Below are 20276 nucleotides of genomic sequence, written 5' to 3' on the forward strand. Positions count from 1 at the left end.
ATATTGACATCCATGAGCACGCGTAACGTCACGCCTTTCACCCGACAGTCATGCTTACAGCATTCAACGCCCAGTCAGCACGTTTGAGATCGAGCGTGGCCCAAGCATTTTGTTGTGCGGTGAAGGGGGCGGTGCAAGTACTTTACGATATGGCAGCTACAATGTGTAAGATTGAGTCGTGCAAATTAGACGATTATTACAGAGTTGCGGCAATTTTAGCGCGTACCTTTTGACTTGGTTGACGATTGCTCGTGGGTAGCACAGGTCCTCGAGTAGTGGCGTTTTGTGAGGGGTCCCGGAAGCGAGATTTTGCGGGATCCCAAGTTGTGGCTTTGTAGCAGCTGCGTTTTTAGCGATTTAAAGTCCGATTCCAGCCTCATTTTTTTGGAAGTTGGAAGGTTTCCGGCTCTCAGGTGAATTTGCTACCGGCATAGCGCACAGAATAGGGGCTGCAAGTTCCCCACCTTTTGGTCAGTACCGGTGGTCTGCCTTAGACCCCTTACCATATGGGCATCAGAACACATCTTACCTGCTGTCAAGCCTCTGGGATTACAGGGCTGGTTAAGAGGTCACATGTTTTGCATGCATATAAAATAGGTAGGTACCTTACACCCAGACCACAGGTATCTACAATACCTGTGGTGTTTAAGGTGTCTGGTGTACCAGTGACATTGCTTCAACATTGACAGTGTATGAGTATGCCATAAGTATGAGCACTCAAAGTCTGCTGCAGTCGCCACTAATTTCAGAAAAAGGCTGAAGAATCAAGGAGGTTTGATGTTAACAAAATAATTTCAGGAAGAATGCTCCAAAATGCTTGCAGGTATAGGTAATCTGAAAGTTCATAACATTCTAGCCTGGTCTGATTTTGGAGCATGACTGCTTCAGGTTTTGTTGTACCAATATCATGCGGGCATCCAACACGGTAGGTAAACCTTTTTCACTGTCTGCTTACAAAATTGCATCCACTGTGCAGGATATCAACATGAACTTGGTCCATGGGTACTGGGCCTCAGGGCCTACTGTGTGGTCTAAATACAGTCCAGGGTAAATTGTTTGGGGTGGTGAAGTATTATGGTATTGCATGAAGTATATGTTCACTCTTGCAGGTATTTTTGCCTAAAATTACCATTGTGATACTCAAATTTATTTAATAATTTGCTTGTCATATGCTGGAATTAGAAGTGGCTACTCATTAAACTCAGGTTACTCTGGTTTATGGTATATCTGTGCTGAAATGGTGTCCATCTGTGACCCTGTCTGCCACTATGGCAGACAGTCAGGATGTTTTACAGTCAGGATGCATGTGAATTTTATGGTAACAAAGGTAGTAGCATAGTCAGCTAATGCCACCAAGAATGTGGGAAGTCTATGCTATGGACTGCACTGATGCTACCAAACTCAGCTTTCAGTTTTTTTACTAGGGTATGTATTTCATTGCATGTGCAATGGTGCTGAATTATATGGCTTAAACTGTAATTGCTGTATGCATGTGTCATTGAATTTCCATTCTAATTGGCTTAGTACAATATAGTAATGACTCAGTGTGCTATACTTAGTTTGTTCACTCCTGTTATTATCCTATTCATTATGCAACCCTGTTTTCAAAATGTTTGACAAGAGAGTTGTCCTGATATGGCTCATACACACTGACAACCCCTTCCCCTTACCCCTGTGGTGTTAATACACACAGTAACATTGCTGTTTTGGAACAGTTTTGTTTAAGGGTGACAATTTTGTGTTCTGTTGTGAAGGTCCTGCCGCACCCTATATTGTAAAGAATGAAACCCTGTATATTTGCCTTTCATGTTGACTTTCATTGATAAATCATGTTTGGAGAAGGGTTGGCTGTCAGACCCCTGGTTCAGTTCCCTCCAGTCATTCATGCAACTTAATACCCCAGTTTGCTTTAAGAAAGGAGAATACCAATGCCAATGGTGTGCACTACCATGGGTGATGATGCCTAATTGCCTTGTATGTGTAACAGGTCTGATTAATAACCATTATAAGCCATTTATGATCATGTGCTAAGTAGGACTGAACTCTATGTGTTACCTTTTTGTTACCAGCACTGCTCTGCCCCTAGCCCACTTTAACACAGGTTATTTATATATAAAACCTGCTAGAAAGAAACATTGCTTACATGTTTTGCTCATCTTTCAGCCCTTTCACCTGTCATAACAGGAAACATGCCCTCAAATGCAGCTTGTGGCTACTTACTGTTGTTTTCTACTTGTGACTTACTTCTGTTACATATGAATTTGTGCAGCTTGTGGCTTACTACTGTTACAGATGAATTTTTGACCATGTTGATTAAGCCTGTGCCTCTAGATATTCATCTATCTTCTCTTCTGTGGGCACCAACATGCACAATCCATGTGGGGTCCAGGACTAAAAAGGCTCTTGAAGTTTGTCATGTAAACCTAGAAATATTTTGTAAGCTGTGTCATTGTTTTGAGTTTCTTGTGGCAAGAAACAAAATCAGGAATTTGTGGATGTTTGATATGTGCCAAAAGCATACATGACATGAAATATTTTTCTTTATCCTGAAAAATATTTAGGTGCCAACACCATCTCAGTGGCCATGCCACTTAAAGATATGGAGGTGAAAGATTGTCAACACCAATTTCTATATTGCTATTGGCTCAACAGTCTTTAACTCCTTCATTTACACCCAAGTACCAAGGCCAAGTTTTGTCTGGTAAAGAACAATGTCATGCACCCGAATTACTACAACTACTAATGCGAGTGGCTCGCCCGTTTTCGAAACCCGGTGAACCTTTCTTTCATATTCCAATGCAGTTTTGAATGCTCCTTTGGTGAGGCTCGTTATTGCCGAAGGTGTATAGAAGAGGCCTAACCTGTGATTTCGATACTGGACAAATAGCTGGTAGTGTCAAGGGTCGAAACGTCGCAGAATACATTGTTGAGCTGCATTTTCACTTCTGTTGCATCACAGATCAGACTACTTTTATACACATTGATAACACTTCACGTGCAACCAGTCAGTCTCGCCCGACGCGGAGACGTGTGCTTCCTGTCCTCTGTTCCGTGCGTTGATACTGCTCCATGCATTGATACAGTCCAAAAGCGTTCGAACCTGCGGCGCTGGTTAAGCCTGTGTTCGAATGTGCAATGTAAAGTTGTTATTTTCTTATTTCACTGATTCTTAATTGTTTTGAGTCCATTCCTAACATTGCGCTGTATGAGCCGGTATTTTCCCCCCATCACTCACGGTAGACGGCCTCCTCGTGAGTAGCCGTTGGGCGAGTAATGTGTCTGAGTCGGCCGCTGCGTTCTAGCCGCCGTCACGTCTGGTTGCAGGCTGTGAGCCGGCCGGCGGCGGCGGGGCGTCCGTCTGCGAGCGTCTGCGGCGGACAGCGGCGTCAGCATGGCCTCCGGCAGCAGCCAGTCGGCCGTGGCGCGCAGGCGCTGGGAGATGGCCAACAACATGGAGACGGTCAGCGCCGTCGACGAGGTGTACCGCTTCGACCAGAAGCAGCAGCAGGACATCCTGACGGCCAAGCCCTGGGATAAGGAGTGAGTGTGGGAGGGGGTGGGCGGTGTGGGGTGGCCCGGTCACCGCGTGTCGGGCCTGAGCCATAGTCGATACGCGGCTCCGTGCTACACAGTTCCATGCACATCCGCCAGGGCTACTGCCAGGATTGCGACTGTGGACATCGAGGTCAGTGGTGCAATTGGCGGTTGCCTTTCTGGTTACCTCAATGAATGTCTCATTTGTGTCCCACAGGTAATAACCCGGCTTTCGTATTGTAAGTACGCAGGTATTTTAACGGGTAGATCCACAGTCTGGTTGATTTTTGTCTAACACATTCAAATAGATTTGGCGAATGGTAGGTGTATGCAAATCATTGATGTGGTGTACTGATATACTCTGTTGTTTGTTTGTGTACTGATATACTCTGTTATGTGTCTGCCTTTCCAACAGCCCACACTTCTTCAAGGACATTAAAATATCTGCTCTTGCCCTGCTGAAGATGGTGATGCACGCTCGCTCTGGTGGCTCTTTGGAAGTCATGGGAATGCTCATTGGCAAGGTAACTTTGCTGTTCAAGCACTGATCCGGTGGTCAGTGCAGCGGTATTCAGACGGGTAAACAGTGTACTCGCCATCTATTGACTGCTGCTCGGAGCTTAAGTACGTTCAGCGTAAGAGCGCTGAAAACCGTGATCGACGATCTTGATTGTGGTCATTTGCACACACGCTTGACACAGGTACTTATGTAAGGCTGCATACCAACACTTGAAACAGTGTGCGTGGGGAGGCAGACCAACTCTTGCATAATACTTATAACTTCACATATAAAGACCGACATGAAATATTGAGGCCCATTCTTCTGATGTGGCCAACATGTGGGCATGGAATGCAAATGAGCGCACCTAGGCCAGCTTCTGCCACCAGAGCGAGAGCTCCAGCAAGGTCAAAGTTAAGGTCAAGCTCAAGCTCGTGGGACCCACATCGGAGGTCTGACGTTGATCACGGCATGTTGGCGCGTGTGCCACCAGTCTTGACACAATATCATATTCACCTCCCTCAGCTGCTGAGCTTTCTCGCTGTCCCGATTGGGAGCTTTTGGCTGTTTCCTGCGTTGCAGTCGTCCCTGAACACAGAGAGCCTCGGCAGGGCCTGGAACAGGCAGCTGGTGCTGATTCGGGGAGCTGATGGGTCTTGCCAGCATGTGGCATCGCATGTTTTGACCTGTTCGCCGCGCCCCGAACCGACCGCTCATTAGGAGCTGTCGCCTACGTCCGGCCAAGAGATGTTACTATCGCCCTCCAGGCTTTTCTTGACTTGCCTGTTCACATAGGATAGACACGTGTTGGTGCTTGTGTCCGCCATGGAGCCCCTCTTGCCCTGCTGCGGCTGGCTGTGTCCAGCACTGGACACAGCTGTTCAGACCATCACACTCTGCTGGATACACAAGCCATCATACTCTGTTGCGCACTCAAGTGATCACACTCTGCTGGTACTCAGGCCATCATGCTCCGTTGGGTACTCAATCCATGATACTCTGTTGCGCACTCAAGCCATCATGCTCTGCTGGTACTCAAGCCATCACACTCTGCTGATACCTAAGCCATCACGCCCTGCTAGGTACTCAAACCGTCGCACTCTGTTGGGTACTCAAGCCATCAAACTGTACCAGGTACTCAAGCTATCATGATCTGCTGGTACTCAAGCCATTACACTCTGCTGATACCCAAGCCACCACACCCTGCTGGGTACTCAAGCCGTCACATTCTGCTGGGTACTCAAGCTATCAGACTCTGCTGGTACTCAAGCCATCATACTCTGCTGAGTACTCAAGCCATCACACTCTGCTGGTACTCAAGCCATCACACCCTGCTGGGCACTCAAACCGTCACCCTGTTGGGTACTCAAACGTCACACTCTGTTGGGCACTCAAACCATCAAACTGTACCAGGTAGGTACTCAAGCCATCACACTCTGCTGGTACTCAAGCCATCACACCCTGCTGGGTACTCAAACCGTTACACTCTGTTGGGTACTCAAACCGTTACACTCTGTTGGGTACTCAAACCGTCACACTCCGTTGGGCACTCAAACCATCACACTGTAACAGGTACTCAAGCCATCATGCCCTGCTGGGTACTCAAACCGTCACACTCTGTTGGGCACTCAAACCATCAAACTGTACCAGGTACTCAAGCCATCACACTCTGCTGGTACTCAAGCCATCACACTCTGTTGGGGAACTGGGTGCGCCAATACCGCACGTCGGCCTACAAAGCTCCTCGTGTTCTGTGTAGCACCTTCGATCTGGACGCAGTATTACCTTAGCAAATGGCGTGACCTAAAACCATAGTGAACAGCTATCCTACACTAATGATCACCTTGAGCCCCAATCTGTCATTTGAAACTGTCATAATTCATTCTTCACAGCACGCCATCTCTCGTGTGCGTCATGACGCCCGTGTATGGTTGGTCGTTCTCTTCCACATATGCCTCTCGGTAGCTTTAAACCTCGATGGTGACCACTTCCCGCTCTGCGGGCTTATTAAACGCGTCTTTCATACTTTGCTATCATGCCACGTCGTCCCGTACACATTTAATTAATTCATGTAACGGTCTTCATTCTTGGTGTGGTTTAGAAACAAATGATGGCGTTACAACCGCAATAGAACACCTGTGCCTGGAAAATCGCCGGCCAGGTACGATCATCCAAGCCCGAAGTGTAAATCTGAAATTCTTGTTATTTGTAGGCATAGACCATGCAACTCGGATGTCTCCACCATAGAGAGCGATTGTGAAGTATATTTGTCAGCGCGTAAGTTTCAGCATGATAAGATACGCATCCCTCGATTGAGGGCAATGTCCAGTCTTACTCATATCACGCACATGCGTCTATGTGTTTGGATAGGGGAACATCCTATTGCATTCCGAGTGTCGTGTGCCCACATCGTACGGAACTGATGCGTATTCATATGTGTGGAGGGGTGCGTATATGACATCACCGTGTTTTGACACCCAGATGCATGTGGAGTCGAGGGAAGGCACAATCCTTAACGCACAAACACGTGCGTGGACCGATGACTCTGGCCATCAACCTCCGATGTGTGAGCCCATTACAGTCACGTAGGCAGCAAGGCAGATTATTGGCCTCTTTTGGCGTGATCTTGTTTACGCCCAACTGATGTAAATATGATGTTCGTGGGATTCCGCGCTCCTCATCGACCACCGTGCATGGAAGCTCCAAATCTGCTACTTACGTCCAGGGGAAATGACGACGCTTTTGAATGATACTACGGACCTTGTACTGTTCCAAGACGGTACCTAAACGACGGCTTTCTCTCTAACAGGTATGCCGCCTTCAGACCTCATGCACGTATCAGCAGAACCGGCCACAGGTGTTTAAATTGCAGCTTGGCTATGCTGAGCCGGCCCGCGACCGTCTCAGGCTCGAGCTCGATCTCGGCGGCCCCGCATTACGAGTCACGGCCAGGCGCCTCCGATGTCACCTGTCGCGTGCTGTCCTGACGTAGCCGGACGCCTCGGTTTCTCAGGTGGACGGCAACATCATGATGGTGATGGACTCGTACGCGCTGCCGGTGGAAGGCACCGAGACCCGCGTCAATGCCCAGGCGCAGGCCTACGAGTACATGGCCACGTACATGGAGCGCGCCAAGCAGGTACGTCCCCACACCTTCCCGCTCCGGGCTGGCGCGGCCGGCACACCGCTGGGCCGTGGGTCGTCGTCTGGGGGTGGGAGTGGAGACCAGGAGCCGTTGTGGCGGCGTTTGAGCACCTGTGGCACCGAGGGGTGGTCTGAATCGTGCGTAATCGGGCCAGGACCGTCGATGAGACTGGAAACCGCCAGACATGGCTGCAGCTGTCCTTTGGCGGTTGTGGGGTGTGGACATCGATTGGGACTCTCAGTTGGTAATTGGGTTTGAAGGACGCGCCAGCTGTGATGGTTATGGGCGCCGACTGCGGAGTGGGCGGGCTGACGAGCCGCTCGGAGCGGCCAGACGGCGGCAGCGCGGCGGGCCGTCGTGACGTGACTGTGACGCTGCCGCCGCGACGTCTGGTGGGTGGGGAAACTCCGGAGGCCGGCGCCGCTGGGCCTGACCGGCCCATTCGCCGCCAAACCGGTACTGCGAGCCGACGCTCACGTGCGAAGCTGGTACGGGGGCGGATTCCAGAGGCGGCTGCGCCGTGACTGGCTGGCTGGCCGGCTCGCCCCCGGGCCGACGCTACGAGCCGACGCTCACGGTCCGGCCTGGCCGGCCCTGAGACAGGCTTACGCTACCTGGCGTGTCGTGTGAGCCCGCGAGTAACACCGCGGATTAGGTAATTGGGCGGTCAGGCGAGCACACCTCATTCCTGGGGTTATACTGAGCCGTGCTGAGCCATCAGCTGCTCACAATGCGTTCGTGGTGTTCGTATTTTGAGCCGGACGCATCGGCGGCGCACAGGCTTATAGTTGTATTATTTTGTAAGTGCCGTTTTGCGGGTTGTCCTAATTCGTGGTGGCGTCAGGTTTGTAGACGTCTTGCTGGCTGTTTGGCTGGTTTTTTGGCGCTTCACAGGATCCGGTGGGCCGTATCAGTGGGTTGGACGGGCTGGCAGTATGTTAGCTGCTGCCATCTCCACACGAGTTTTGACTAAATGCGCACAAATTGCGTAGCTGTCAGCGCCCCTAGAGTCCACCCTTTTGGCCGTGTTTGCGGGACCATTGCGTTGTTGCGTGTATGCGCTTTCTTACCGTGACCGCCGCTGTCCGACCCTGCGTGGGAGGTGGGCACCATCAACCAAAACCTGCTGCCGCGGTCACATGTGTCAGGCTGGTGAACTGCGGTGGTGACGTGTGACCCGGCGGCGCCCGGTGACCCCAGGTCGGCCGGCTGGAGAACGCCATCGGCTGGTACCACTCACACCCCGGCTACGGCTGCTGGCTCTCCGGCATTGACGTCTCCACCCAGATGCTGAACCAGAACTTCCAGGAGCCGTTCGTGGCGATCGTGATCGATCCTGTGCGCACCATCTCGGCCGGCAAAGTCAACCTGGGCGCCTTCCGCACCTACCCCAAGGTGAGGCGCCGCACGGACCGGCGCGGGTGGTGAGCTGCGAGCCGACAATCCTGGCGTTTTTTTTTTTTGCGCAGCTCATTGTAAACATTTGTCCTGCTGTTCTGGTTTGCTGTGTCACTGCGGTACTAATTTTGTCATGATGTCGATGACATGGTTGAATGGTTAGCAGCAGTCACGATTGTCTTGTTTCCGTAATTCCACGATATGTCCTGAGCTGCATTCCTAATTCTTAGATATCAGCCACAAACATATCCCTATTGTAACTTTAAGGGAGTGTTCAACATTTATATCGGGTTTTGGACTGAAGTAGTCATCTCGAAGACCTTTGTGTGCTGCTCACAGTGCTGCCCTTCTTAAGACCCAAGCCCCTCTAATTGCTGAGCTAAACGGCCTCGAAAATGGGGAAAGGTATACCGGGGAGAGTATTTCAGAGTCAACTTAGCATTCATGACGTCATAATAACGCCATTCAAGTTTTGCCATTCCATAAACCATGCGGCGATTAAGACCAAGAAAAAATTGTATTTGTCGAGGCGTTCATATCGGGTGTCCGTGAGTACAATTTTCAGATATAACGGCTGTCAATTGGTTCTCAGTGTTGTGCATGGTACGATGACGTAATGAAACTATGACGCTTTCAGGAGCATATTTCCTAAGCAGAGAATGGTGCTGTCAAGAACAGTCTTTTCCACTTAAAAAGTATACCAACAGTCATAAGTGAGCTTGTTTCATCATATCTGATGCATGCTTGCTATATATGTTTATATATATATATATATATATATATATATATATATATATATATATATATATGTGTTATATATCTTCAAATGTGAAACATACCCTTTAATAGCCCTTAAATAGCATTGATGAAAGATCTTACGTACGTACACAGATACACACACATTAAGCTATATATGCATTATATATATAGACACCAACACCGGGCTAATTTTCGTTGTCGTTTTACTGTCTTTTGTTGTTGCAAAGTTTCGTTTTCAATCCTCTTCTTCTTCGGTGATGATAGCGACGCCATTGTGCCTTAATGTAGCAGCTTGTGTGAGTGTTTGAGTATGTGTATGTCGGCGTTGTCAGGGCTATAAGCCGGCGGACGAGGAGCCGTCTGAGTACCAGACCATCCCGCTGGAGAAGATCGAGGACTTCGGCGTACACTGCAAGCAGTACTACTCGCTGGACGTGTCCTACTTCAAGTCAGACCTGGACCGCCGCCTGCTTGACTCGCTGTGGAACAAGTACTGGATCAACACGCTCAGTTCGTCCAATCTCATTACGGTACGGCCATGCGCGTCTGGTTGCCGCGTGCTGCTCCCTCGGAGGCATGGCCTGCCGCGGCACCGCGCTCTGTGCCGCAGGGGGTCCCTTTTGCAGCCGCCGGGGTTTGGCACGTAAGATGGCGTTACGAAGAAAACATAGTTCATGCCATTCCTTATCAGCCGTTCTGGAAGTGCCTCCATCGATCGTGTGGTTTCCGTTTCTGTGCTAGTCAACGAGGCTCCCTTCAGCGACAGAACAACGCTAAAGGATAGGCTTTGCTAAGTGGTCTTTATGGGTTTTGTTGGTGAGCGTCTCGGAATGATCGCCTCCCCCGTGACCAAACTGTGGCACAATTCCTTCCGCTAGCCGGCGGTCGACACCGCTCGGCTGGCTACTGTGACAATGGTTGTCCGCTGTCTGCCTGCTGTGCCACGGCTCCATTCCGTCGTCTCGCCACGCCGTGTCCTCTTCTGTCCTCAAACTTCGAGTTCGGCCGTGCTACCTTTGGGCGGTGTGCTGTATGCTGCCACTACCCTTTCCAAAATGCCATATAGGTGTGGGTCATCAGTGAATGGGGCCTGTGTCATCCCCAACCTCGTGTCGTTTTGCCGCATGCGCCTTGCGTTTGGGTTGGATTGTGATTTTGCATTTATATATATATATATATATATATATATATATATAGATGTATAGATATATATATATATATATATATATATATATATATCTTTATTTATTTATTTATTTATTTATAAATCGTACCACTGTCACGTCTCGCCACGCGCAGGATACTGGCTGCATGTGTGGTGCTGACTTTATGCCGATTATTTGCTGGTAATGTCGTGCTGCCATGGTTGTTGGCTGCGGTCAGTGATCAGGGACGACGTCGTGGCGCGGTTCGGGTGGTCCCCCCCCCCCCCTTTCCCGTCACATGGTTATGTAACATTACGCCTATGGAGTTGACCGGAAAGGATGCAGCTTAGAACTCCCCTTCCCCTCAACTTTACAATCCTCTATCGTGACGCCATCTTCTCGGACTTCGGCACGTCGGCAGGGTCGCAAAGCTCACGGTTGCGGCTTGTCAGGCACGCGACCGTACGTGATCCTGTGTGGGTCTTTCCACCGATACGGACAGTTCCGCGCCCCAGCTGCGCTGCGGCAGCGGCCCTCCGGCCCGATCTTAGGCTCGAGGCGCCGCCTTTTTGGCTCGGCATGACAAGTGACATGCCTCGCGATGTTAACGATCGGTCCACCGCGGGTCGTAGCGTGGCGCGCTTGGAGCCATGTGGCGGGCGGGTGGGGACAAGAGCGTGATAATGTGACCCACATCGACCCTTTTGGTCTCCGTGAAACTGGCGTTGGAACATCAGATAACCTCGCGTGCCACGAACACTCCCGCACCAGGCATTCAGGCGATCATCGCGGGACAGAAGCTTTTCCGCAGTGCTACTTAACGATAAGTGACTCGTATTCTCAGCACGCCCAGGGGAGCCCCCGGGCGGGTGATATGACACCGTTTTGAAAGGAATCCTCGCGACACGGTACTGTGCACTGACAATCTACCTGTCTTAATGCACGTCGTGCGCGTTGCTTGATCTCCAGAGTGAGCTGATTCGAGGTAGACGTCGGATCGGAGCCCTGTAGAGTAAAGCCCTGTTCACACCGACTCCACAACGACTCCGCAGCGACACGGCAACGGCTCCGTAAAGGTGCTCGTCCGTAATGGTGGGAGGAACATGTAAATAACGCTTGCGCAGAAGCGTTGATAACCCTCCGCGCCTCCGTAACGGTGCGGACCCGATGAGAACGGAGGACTTCATGCCGGACTGCGCACCGTAGGCCGCAGATGGCGCTTCACTCACGGCGCTCATTTCACGTCCCAACGCACATGTGTGGATGAGGTGAAGCATTACCCCTTCTACCAAAGTATCAATGCTCATCTTATGGTTTAAACAAGGAGTAGACGCGTGACTTGGAGTAGTATTCCGTAAAGTTAGAGCACTGCATGCTCAGGGGACCAATGGAATGCCACTGTCATTCAGTTCGTTATGGCTTTCACGTTGCCCTTCCAGGTTTGATGGCTTGGTATCCGTGTACTGTTATTTCGTATTAAATCAAGACAAACCTGAATTATGCCTCTGATCTTGCAGTAGTGTTCGCATGTCCGAAGCAACCACCATCCCATGCGTACTCTGCCAATCGTTTTGGATTTGCGGGTGTATTCAGGGTGCATGAAGATGTTATCGGGTGTATTCGCAGCGGCCCAGACGGGAAAGTTCTATGCCTATGACGTCACCGATGACGTCATATCCCATATATTTTGCGCCGTTTGGTGTTCGTAACGACCCGGACGAAAAATATTGTTTGTGATGTCACATATAATCTGCCGCACGCGCAGAACCCTTGTCCGCGGCTCGATCTGATTGAGACAAATTACTCAGTAAGTTCGGTCGTGAAGAGGTCAATTTGCGCACCTAAAACCAGCCATGAGCGATAAAACTGTGTTTTATACGTTACACAGCATAATTTGCGGTGCTTTTTCCTAGGAGCACTCAGAGTAGATGCAGGCGATTTTTTTTTCTCTGGGTACGCAGTTATTGTTACGACGGTTTGCGAAGCTGCAAACAGAAAACGAGTCGCGCTGCGATCATGCCCGGAAAAGATTCTGTGTGATGCTACGGGGAATCGTTTCTGAGCATCTTTGCAGCTCAATAAGTAACACGCGTAAGGTATGAAGCACCTTTTTATCACCCGTGGTCCGTCCTAGGCACGCTGTTTTGGTGGATCAATGCAAACCCTCTTTTCCCTCGACGGCCTAAAGCCATTTCTGAGGGAGGGGGCAATTACTTCCAACTCAAGGCCAGGCAAGGGTTACGTTACAACGGCTTGTGCCGTCGTGTGCAAAGCAAGGGAGAGGGCATTGCTGAAGTTACGCTAAGTTCAGTTCTGGCTCAGTTTTGTCCAGAAAGGTCACGCAAGTAAAGTAAACCGCAGCAATAGATACCTGTATTTCACCACCATACAACGCGTATTCAATACGCTGGAACGACAAGTGAGCCTTCTCACCGGTCCCTTCGCCAGGCTCCTCGGGTGCGGCGAGTCCTGTGTATGGCGTTCGTGACAACAGTGGCCTTGGCTCAGCGGACTTGCCGGCGACCTGTGCGATGGATGGATGCCGGGCCGCTTCATCGTAGCGATGGGGAGAGCAGTCCCGGGCTCCGCTGCCCGGCACGTCCCTGAAGTGCTGTGTGATGTTTAATCCAGGAAATTCCTAGCTAGGAAGGTCAGGACTCCTAACTAATGGGAAAAGCTGCAATTTTTGCCAAATTAGGCGGGAAAACCCTTCGTTAAATGAAATCATCTAATCCTGCACTTGCAAAAAATTCGAAGAGGAGAACGAGCGAGTCATGATGAGAGTCACCGAGAAGAGAATGGAAATTGAATGGAAGCTGGTTAGCGTTGGTGTACTTGATGAGCGGTTGTCGTAATTGCTGATAGACCAGGCACACGAGAAGGAAGTGATTTATCGTGAATTGGATATCACAACTATGGCATAGTGGAAGAGGAGTGCGCTCGAAAAGGTGGTAGTGGGTGATATTGGTGTGACCGATGCGAAGTCGGCAAGCAGTTCTTCCTTGAGGCGCTTGTCTTGATTAATTGTCGGCCAGTACTTAAGTATGGGTTTGATTGGGTGAAGCTGGTGATGAGAGCGTTGATCCCAATCGTATTGGAGAAAAAAAGAAAATGTAAATTGATGACTGCAGGAATATCCGAAACGGGACAAGGAAGATGATCGCGTTCCAGTAACATAAGACTTCGTTTTGCTTCCTCGTCAGCGATGTTATTTCCATGAATGTTTGGGTTTCCAGGAATCCAGAGAAATGATGCGTGAGTTCGTTGAGGCAGGGAGCAGAGCGTTCGACGTATACCGCTTACAACTGGATAGGATGGATTATGAAGTGTGATGAGGGCTTGTAGCGACGAATGAGAGTCTGTGCATAGGGCTGCCCTTTGTATGTTACCGTTCTTGATGTGGAACAGGACTGCAAGGATCGCTGTTAGCTCAGCCGTATACTTCGGGTTGTACTTTGGCAAGCGGTTTTATTTATGATAATTATGATGTATGAAGGCGGCCCCAGTGCGACCGTCACGTCGGGAGCCAGCAATGTATATACAGATGTTCAGGTGATTTTCCTCTTTGAACTCAGCGGAGAGTGCACGCTCTTCGGTGTCTGATGCGTTTTGCTTTTTTGGGGTTTGAACAGAGATGTTGCATTAGGTACAGGTTCGCCCCAAAACGATCGGGGGCTGGGCGTCGGGCTGCAGGGAATGTCCGAGAGATTAAGCGCTCGTTACGCTCGGATAATGCGGATGCTGATGGTTGGGTACTGGAGTTCCACGTTGGTAAGTGTGCGGCTGGGGCGGAGTTGTATGAGGGTATTGCATGTGGGATTGCCAACGTGCGCCGTGGCGCGTGCGTGGAATCTGAGATATTGCAATTTTTGCCGATGTAATAAGGAGGGATATTTGTGTCCGCGAGCAGATTTGGGACCAGGGAGGTGCGAAGTGCGCCAGTCACTATGCGGAGGGCAGCATTAAGGATGGTCTCCAGGATTTCGATTTTTTGGAAGAAATGCCAAAAAAAGCCGGCGGAGATATCAAGGCAGAGGAGAGTGTGTCTATCGGCACCCCACTGCCGTCCTGCTATGCATTTTATAATGTTGAGTCGCGTGGCGCAACGTTGCTTAATGTCGGCAAAATGAGCATCGAAAGAAAGACAACAATCTAATGTGCTGCCAAAGTATTTAAAACTGTGAACAAGAAGGATTATTTCACCATTAAGGCTTAGGGGGACTGTAGGTTGAATGTTATTTTGTCTAGAAAAGATAATTGCTGCTGACTTCGCTGGGGAAATCTGTAGTCGCCACCGTATGCACCACGCGTGGATACCATTTATAGCTAGTTGAATCTAATGCGTTGCCTGATCCATATTAGCATGCGTTTAACACATTGCTAGATCGTTCGCTCATAGAGAGTAATGAAAACGAAAAGAAATATTACTAATGCCATTGAAAACATAAGTTATCATTACGAGAAAGAGGGTCGGAGACAAGGGACGCGGAATTACCTTTTTATAGCCAAATCTGTTGCGTCGTTTTTTGTATCACTTCAATCGAGTCGCGAAAAAGATTCTGCGCGTCCGGCAAGGATTCTACATGACGTAATATATCATATTTATCGTCCGGGCTGTCGCAATGCCGTGTTGTTTCGCCCACGCAGAGCTGGAGCCTCACGCCTCACGGGCGCAGTCCCGGCTCACACCGGCGCCGTCTCGGATTTTGACAACCGCAACGAAAAAATCTCCAGTTTAATGTTTCTGTGCAAGTCTCCCAGCGACGTTAAAATCTGGTAGCCTCCAAACGACCTGGCCGTCTCCGTAACGCCCCCTCAGAGTAAAGGAGTGCGGTGAGGGGGCTGTGTGACTCGGAGGACAAAAAGAGCTGCCGTCGACGTCACTCGTAACGCCATGCCTTTTCGACTCTGTCCCGTTTGGTGTTTGCAACAGCCCGGACGTTGTTGTTGTTTATTGGAGTTTTCGGGCGCGTCAACCCCAATAAACAACAACGTCCGGGCTGTTGCGAACACCAAACGGGACAGAGTCGAAAAGGCATGGCGTTACGAGTGACGTCGACGGCAGCTCTTTTTGTCCTCCGAGTCACACAGTCCCCTCACCGCACTCCTTTACTCTGAGGGGACGTTATGGAGACGGCCAGGTCGTTTGGAGGCTACCAGATTTTAACGTCGCTGGGAGACTTGCACAGAAACATTAAACTGGAGATTTTTTCGTTGCGGTTGTCAAAATCCGTGACGGCGCCGGTGTGAGCCGGGACTGCGCCCGTGAGGCGTGAGGCTCCAGCTCTGCGTGGGCGAAACAACACGGCATTTTGAAGCCCTTCCCTGACGGCACTGCATTTGCGGGACGCTGCAGTAACCTAGCCGGGCGGTATGTGCTCTCCGGGCGCTGGAAGTCGGGGCGTGCTCACCTGGTGCGTCTATCGCGGAAGCGGAAATTATGTTCCGCGCTGCATACTGTGTCAGAGTCGAAAAGTCCAAGCATGCGAGGTAGGTGTTAGACGTGGTTACGCAATTACGCCAACATACATTGTTTGTCACTGACATCTGGTGGCAGGTGCTGCGTAACATCCCATCAGCTTTTTAATTCCTCTTCATTTATTCCGAAGGAACCTTGCGGGTACCTCGATCACTACAACTTAATTTGCATTGCGGCTGCTTGCGCGCGTGCATCGCCTGCCTTCGCATTGGCTCGGGTCCCAGCCGCGGCAGCCTTCCGCCGCCGGCGGCACCAGAGCGGCACGGTCAGCGCGTGCCTCGCGACCGAGCAAACGGGCCGGTCACCTGAGCGTACACAGCGACCCGCCGCTGGTTTGTGCTGGCAGGCTGTGTTTGAGGGTGATGACGTTGTGTGCGGGCCGGTCTCCGTCCCAGCCCCGGTGCGACAGAGGCACGCCTGGAGACGCCGGGACTTGCCTGCGGCGTTGGTGCGCGGTTTTGGGGCTGTTAACTGTGCTGCGACCGGACTAGGTACGCCGTGTTCGGACCACAGGCTCGCGGCGGCTGACCTGATTCACGAGCATTGGGGCTGTTGAGCGGATGCGCTGCTTGCGGGAGGCGCTGAGGGCGTCTGAACGACTTGCAAGAATCGGTCGCTGCTCCAGTGATTTGTGATCGGACTACGTCATTGCTTCACCGGCGATCAGATCGCGGCGGTAGTGGCTTTAGCGCTGATCCACTATGATATTGCTAATTGTACTCTCCCACTTGGCCGTCAGTGATCCGCCCCCTTAACGATCAGTGTTCTCTTGCCACGGTGGATACACTGAGACGAAGCTGACCTGTTGTGGACTGTACTACGTACGTGCCACCCTCGGTACACGGTTACTGCTGACCGGCGCTGTGTTAGGCCGCCGCCTACCCGTGACGCCCTGTCCCGTCCGTGACGCCCTGCCTCGCCCGTGACGCTCTGCCTCGCCCGTGGTGCCCTGTCTCGCTCGTGACGCCCTGTCCCGCCCGTGACGCCCTGCCCCGCCCGTGACGCCCTGTCTCGCCCGTGACGCCCTGCCCCGCCCGTGACGCCCTGCCCCGCCCGTGACGCCCTGCCCCGCCCGTGGCGCCCTGTCTCGCCCGTGACGCCCTGCCTCGCCCGTGACACCCTGCCTCGCCCGTGACGCCCTGCCTCGCCCGTGACGCCCTGCCTCGCCCGTGACGCCCTGCCCCGCCCGTGACTGACGCCCTGCCTCGCCCGTGACACCCTGCCTCGCCCGTGACGCCCTGCCTCGCCCGTGACGCCTTGTCTCGCCCGTGACGCCCTGCCTCGCCCGTGACGCCCTGCCCCGCCCGTGACGCCCTGCCCCGCCCGTGACGCCCTGCCTCGTTCGTGACGCCCTGCCCCGCCCGTGACGCCCTGCCCCGCCCGTGACGCCCTGCCCCGCCCGTGACGCCCTGCCCCGCCCGTGGCGCCCTGTCTCGCCCGTGACGCCCTGCCTCGTCCGTGACGCCCTGCCTCGCCCGTGACGCCCTGCCTCGCCCGTGACGCCCTGTCTCGCGCGTGACGCCATGCCTCACCCGCAGAACGCCGAGTACACGACCAACCAGATCCGCGACCTGTCCAACAAGCTGGAGCTGGCGGAAAGCTCGTGCGGCCGCGGCAGCTTCTCGCTGGGCCCAGACGTGGTGAGGCGACACACCCCCGGGCTCTGCGTGCTTTACGTGTTCGGGCGCTCTGCGTGGCTCCCGGCACCGAAGGCGCTTCGGATTCCTGAATGCTCCTTGTGTGACTGGCTAATCTGTGTGGCGGTTTGTCTTGGACTTCTCCCTTCCCTGGGTCTTTAGTGTTATTGTGGATTTGTTCACGCAGTTTTATTTGTTACTGTGGCCGTCTCGTTCTCCCATCTGTGGCCTCCCCCCCCCCCCCCCCCTCCTCCTCCCGCACTCGTGTCTCCTAAGTGCTCTCCGCCGACTATAGCACGTATGCTGCGGCTTCTTCCGGCGCGGTGTGATGGCACGCACAGTTCAGCTGCAGTCAGCCACGGTCGCAGTTATTTCCAGAGCTTTAGCCATATTCAGTATTTGTATTTTTATGCATGGCTACTACAGGTGCTGTATGTTATGTTAACTAAAGCCTCTCACAACAAATAGGTATATGAACCCACGATAGGTGTCCTGGTTCGAGTAGCGCTCAAATATTGAATGTTGAAAACGTTTTAGATGAGTTCACGATAAAGGATAACGTTGATCATTTGAGGCATCGCGTAGTCGGTAAGGGCCTGACATATCGTCACTGCACCCAGCTCTGGGAGCAGCAGATGGTCTAAGAACAGAGTCGTTGCATCTCGCCTCGTGTAACCTTACCTAACCTAACGTTGTTTCATGTAATTTAATTTAATTTGATCCAGTCTAATCTAATCTAACCTAACCTAACCTAACCTAACCTAACCTAACCTAACCTAACCTAACCTAACCTAACCTAACCTTACCTAACCTAACATAATCCAGCCTTACCTAACCTTACCTAACCTAACATAATCCAGCCTTACCTAACCTTACCTAACCTTCCCGGACAAACGTGTTTTTATCACATCTGGCTCTCGTCTTGACATAGTGTGATGGTCGGTGCGCCGTGTTTCGCGTATGATGAGGTGTAACAAAGTGGAACCGAGTGCGAACATATCGCGGCTTATTGGGAAGCTCGTTCAGGCACACCAGGCATGTGCTGAAACTACCGCCTTCCCGACGCGGCGCCGGCGTCGAAGTTCTGTACTTTCTGGAGCCGCGACTGAGCTGTGTCGCCTGCGCTACTGCCGTACACCGCATACCAATATCGTACCTGTGACAGACCCAGCGCTTTCAACATCACGAAATGATTCCCACGCGGCAAGATATGCATGACATGGATCGGTATGGATGCAAACAGGTATGCATCGCATTGCCGGCATACACGCATGGTCGGTTGTACATCTTCAATCACATTGGTATTCACAATGACAGTCATACTGATTCAAGCTGCAGTTACCGCTCGAACTCAGTCTCTTCATTTGCATACAGCGAACACGTGCCGCGCTCCGGTTCGGTTCTAGCGGGCCGGGGTTGCATTCATGACGCGGGATATCAGACGTAGGATCTCACCTGGACAGCGGCCTTGCTAATGCACTCCCGCCAGCCGTACCCTTTGGACTCGGCCCGGTGGCTTTAGCCCGTAGAAGTGACGTGGCTGCGCGCCGTCCGACGGGCTGCGGTCGTTGTGTGCTCAGCTGACGGAACAAAAAACGGTCGCACTTTTGCGCGCATCGAACGCGCGATCATAGCGCGGGACTGTAAACGACGCATCTGCCTACGTCGTACTCTTGCCGATTGCGTTATACTTTCCCAATGGCTACCCCGCTGGCCCCGGAGTTACTCTCTTCTCCCGTATTTTGTATAGTCGCGCCGGGCAGATTTTAGTGAAGGGAAGCCCAGAAGATTTTGATCGCGTGTTTCAATGATTAGAACGTCACCCATTTTCCGCTATTTGTGAACGATTGATGTTGCTTTATCGATTGCAGCAAAAGGATGTAAGCAGACATTAAGACCTTGGGTATGGCGTACATTGCGACGAGCGAACCGCCTTAGGCTCCCAGCTAAGCTACCGTTGGGTATATAGAGCCACGCTTTTTCTCGTTACGTCACTTGCTTTTGACGCACGGGCAGTGCGCCCTAAAAAGTGCATGAACAGACAATACGAGTAAAAATTTGGTGCCACCGGCCAGTCGCCAAGGGGCGATGGTGTCGAGCTGCTCGTGCCAGGACCTGGTGACAGTTGGTTGGACGCGCGCCGTCGGTCACCGCTCGTGACCCCGTGACCTGGTGACAGTCATCTGACCCCGCGCTCGGTCGCTGTTGCAGGACAAGCAGATGGAAGACAAGCTGAGCAAGGCGCACAAGGACACTGCGCGAACCACCATCGAGGTCATCCACGGGCTGATGGCTCAGGTCATTAAGGACCGCGTGTTCAATCAGGCGGCGCGACCGGCTCAGTGATCGCCTGCCGGCCGGAGCTGCTGGTCAGGTCACCAAGAGCTGCGAGTTCAACGCTACTGTGTTGCCCGCTGACCGGTGGCGCGCTGTGCCGACCGACCTGAGCCGATGGGCGCACCAGCAGGCACCGACGGCGTCACCAGACAACGCTGCCGACGCGGCGGTGCCACGCCCAGCTGCGCTCGCTGAGGCGCCGTTGTAGGACTGCGGCAGGGCATGGCTTCCCGTCGGGACTTGAGCGATGTCTGACCTCGGTCTGCTGAGGTGGTGCGTCGGGCCGCCTGTGCTGCCCGTGCTCTGCCGCACGGGTCCGAACCCGACCCGTCGTGGAGCTCAG

The 20276-nt window shown here is 52.2% G+C and overlaps 1 protein-coding gene across 2 annotated transcripts in view; it reads left to right on the forward strand.

Moving 5' to 3' along the window:
* Positions 1-267: 267 nt before the first annotated feature.
* Positions 268-20276, forward strand: part of CSN5 (COP9 signalosome subunit 5) — a 20606-nt gene continuing 597 nt past the window's right edge. The window contains exons 1-8 of one of the 2 annotated variants that reach the window (XM_037233940.1): positions 268-470; positions 3325-3540; positions 3950-4058; positions 7047-7172; positions 8379-8573; positions 9668-9865; positions 17498-17599; positions 19808-20276. The exon at positions 19808-20276 is cut by the window's right edge and continues 597 nt beyond it. In XM_037233940.1, coding sequence (XP_037089835.1) covers positions 3392-3540; positions 3950-4058; positions 7047-7172; positions 8379-8573; positions 9668-9865; positions 17498-17599; positions 19808-19942 — 1014 coding nt within the window. In that variant the 5' untranslated portion in view covers positions 268-470; positions 3325-3391 and the 3' untranslated portion in view covers positions 19943-20276. The remainder of the gene's footprint in view (positions 471-3324; positions 3541-3949; positions 4059-7046; positions 7173-8378; positions 8574-9667; positions 9866-17497; positions 17600-19807) is intronic. The other variant, XM_037233941.1, reaches the window with a different exon arrangement.

Source organism: Pollicipes pollicipes, unplaced genomic scaffold (assembly GCF_011947565.3).
Source record: "Pollicipes pollicipes isolate AB1234 unplaced genomic scaffold, Ppol_2.1 Scaffold_7231;HRSCAF=8579_pilon_pilon_pilon, whole genome shotgun sequence".
Classification (NCBI taxonomy): domain Eukaryota; kingdom Metazoa; phylum Arthropoda; class Thecostraca; order Pollicipedomorpha; family Pollicipedidae; genus Pollicipes; species Pollicipes pollicipes.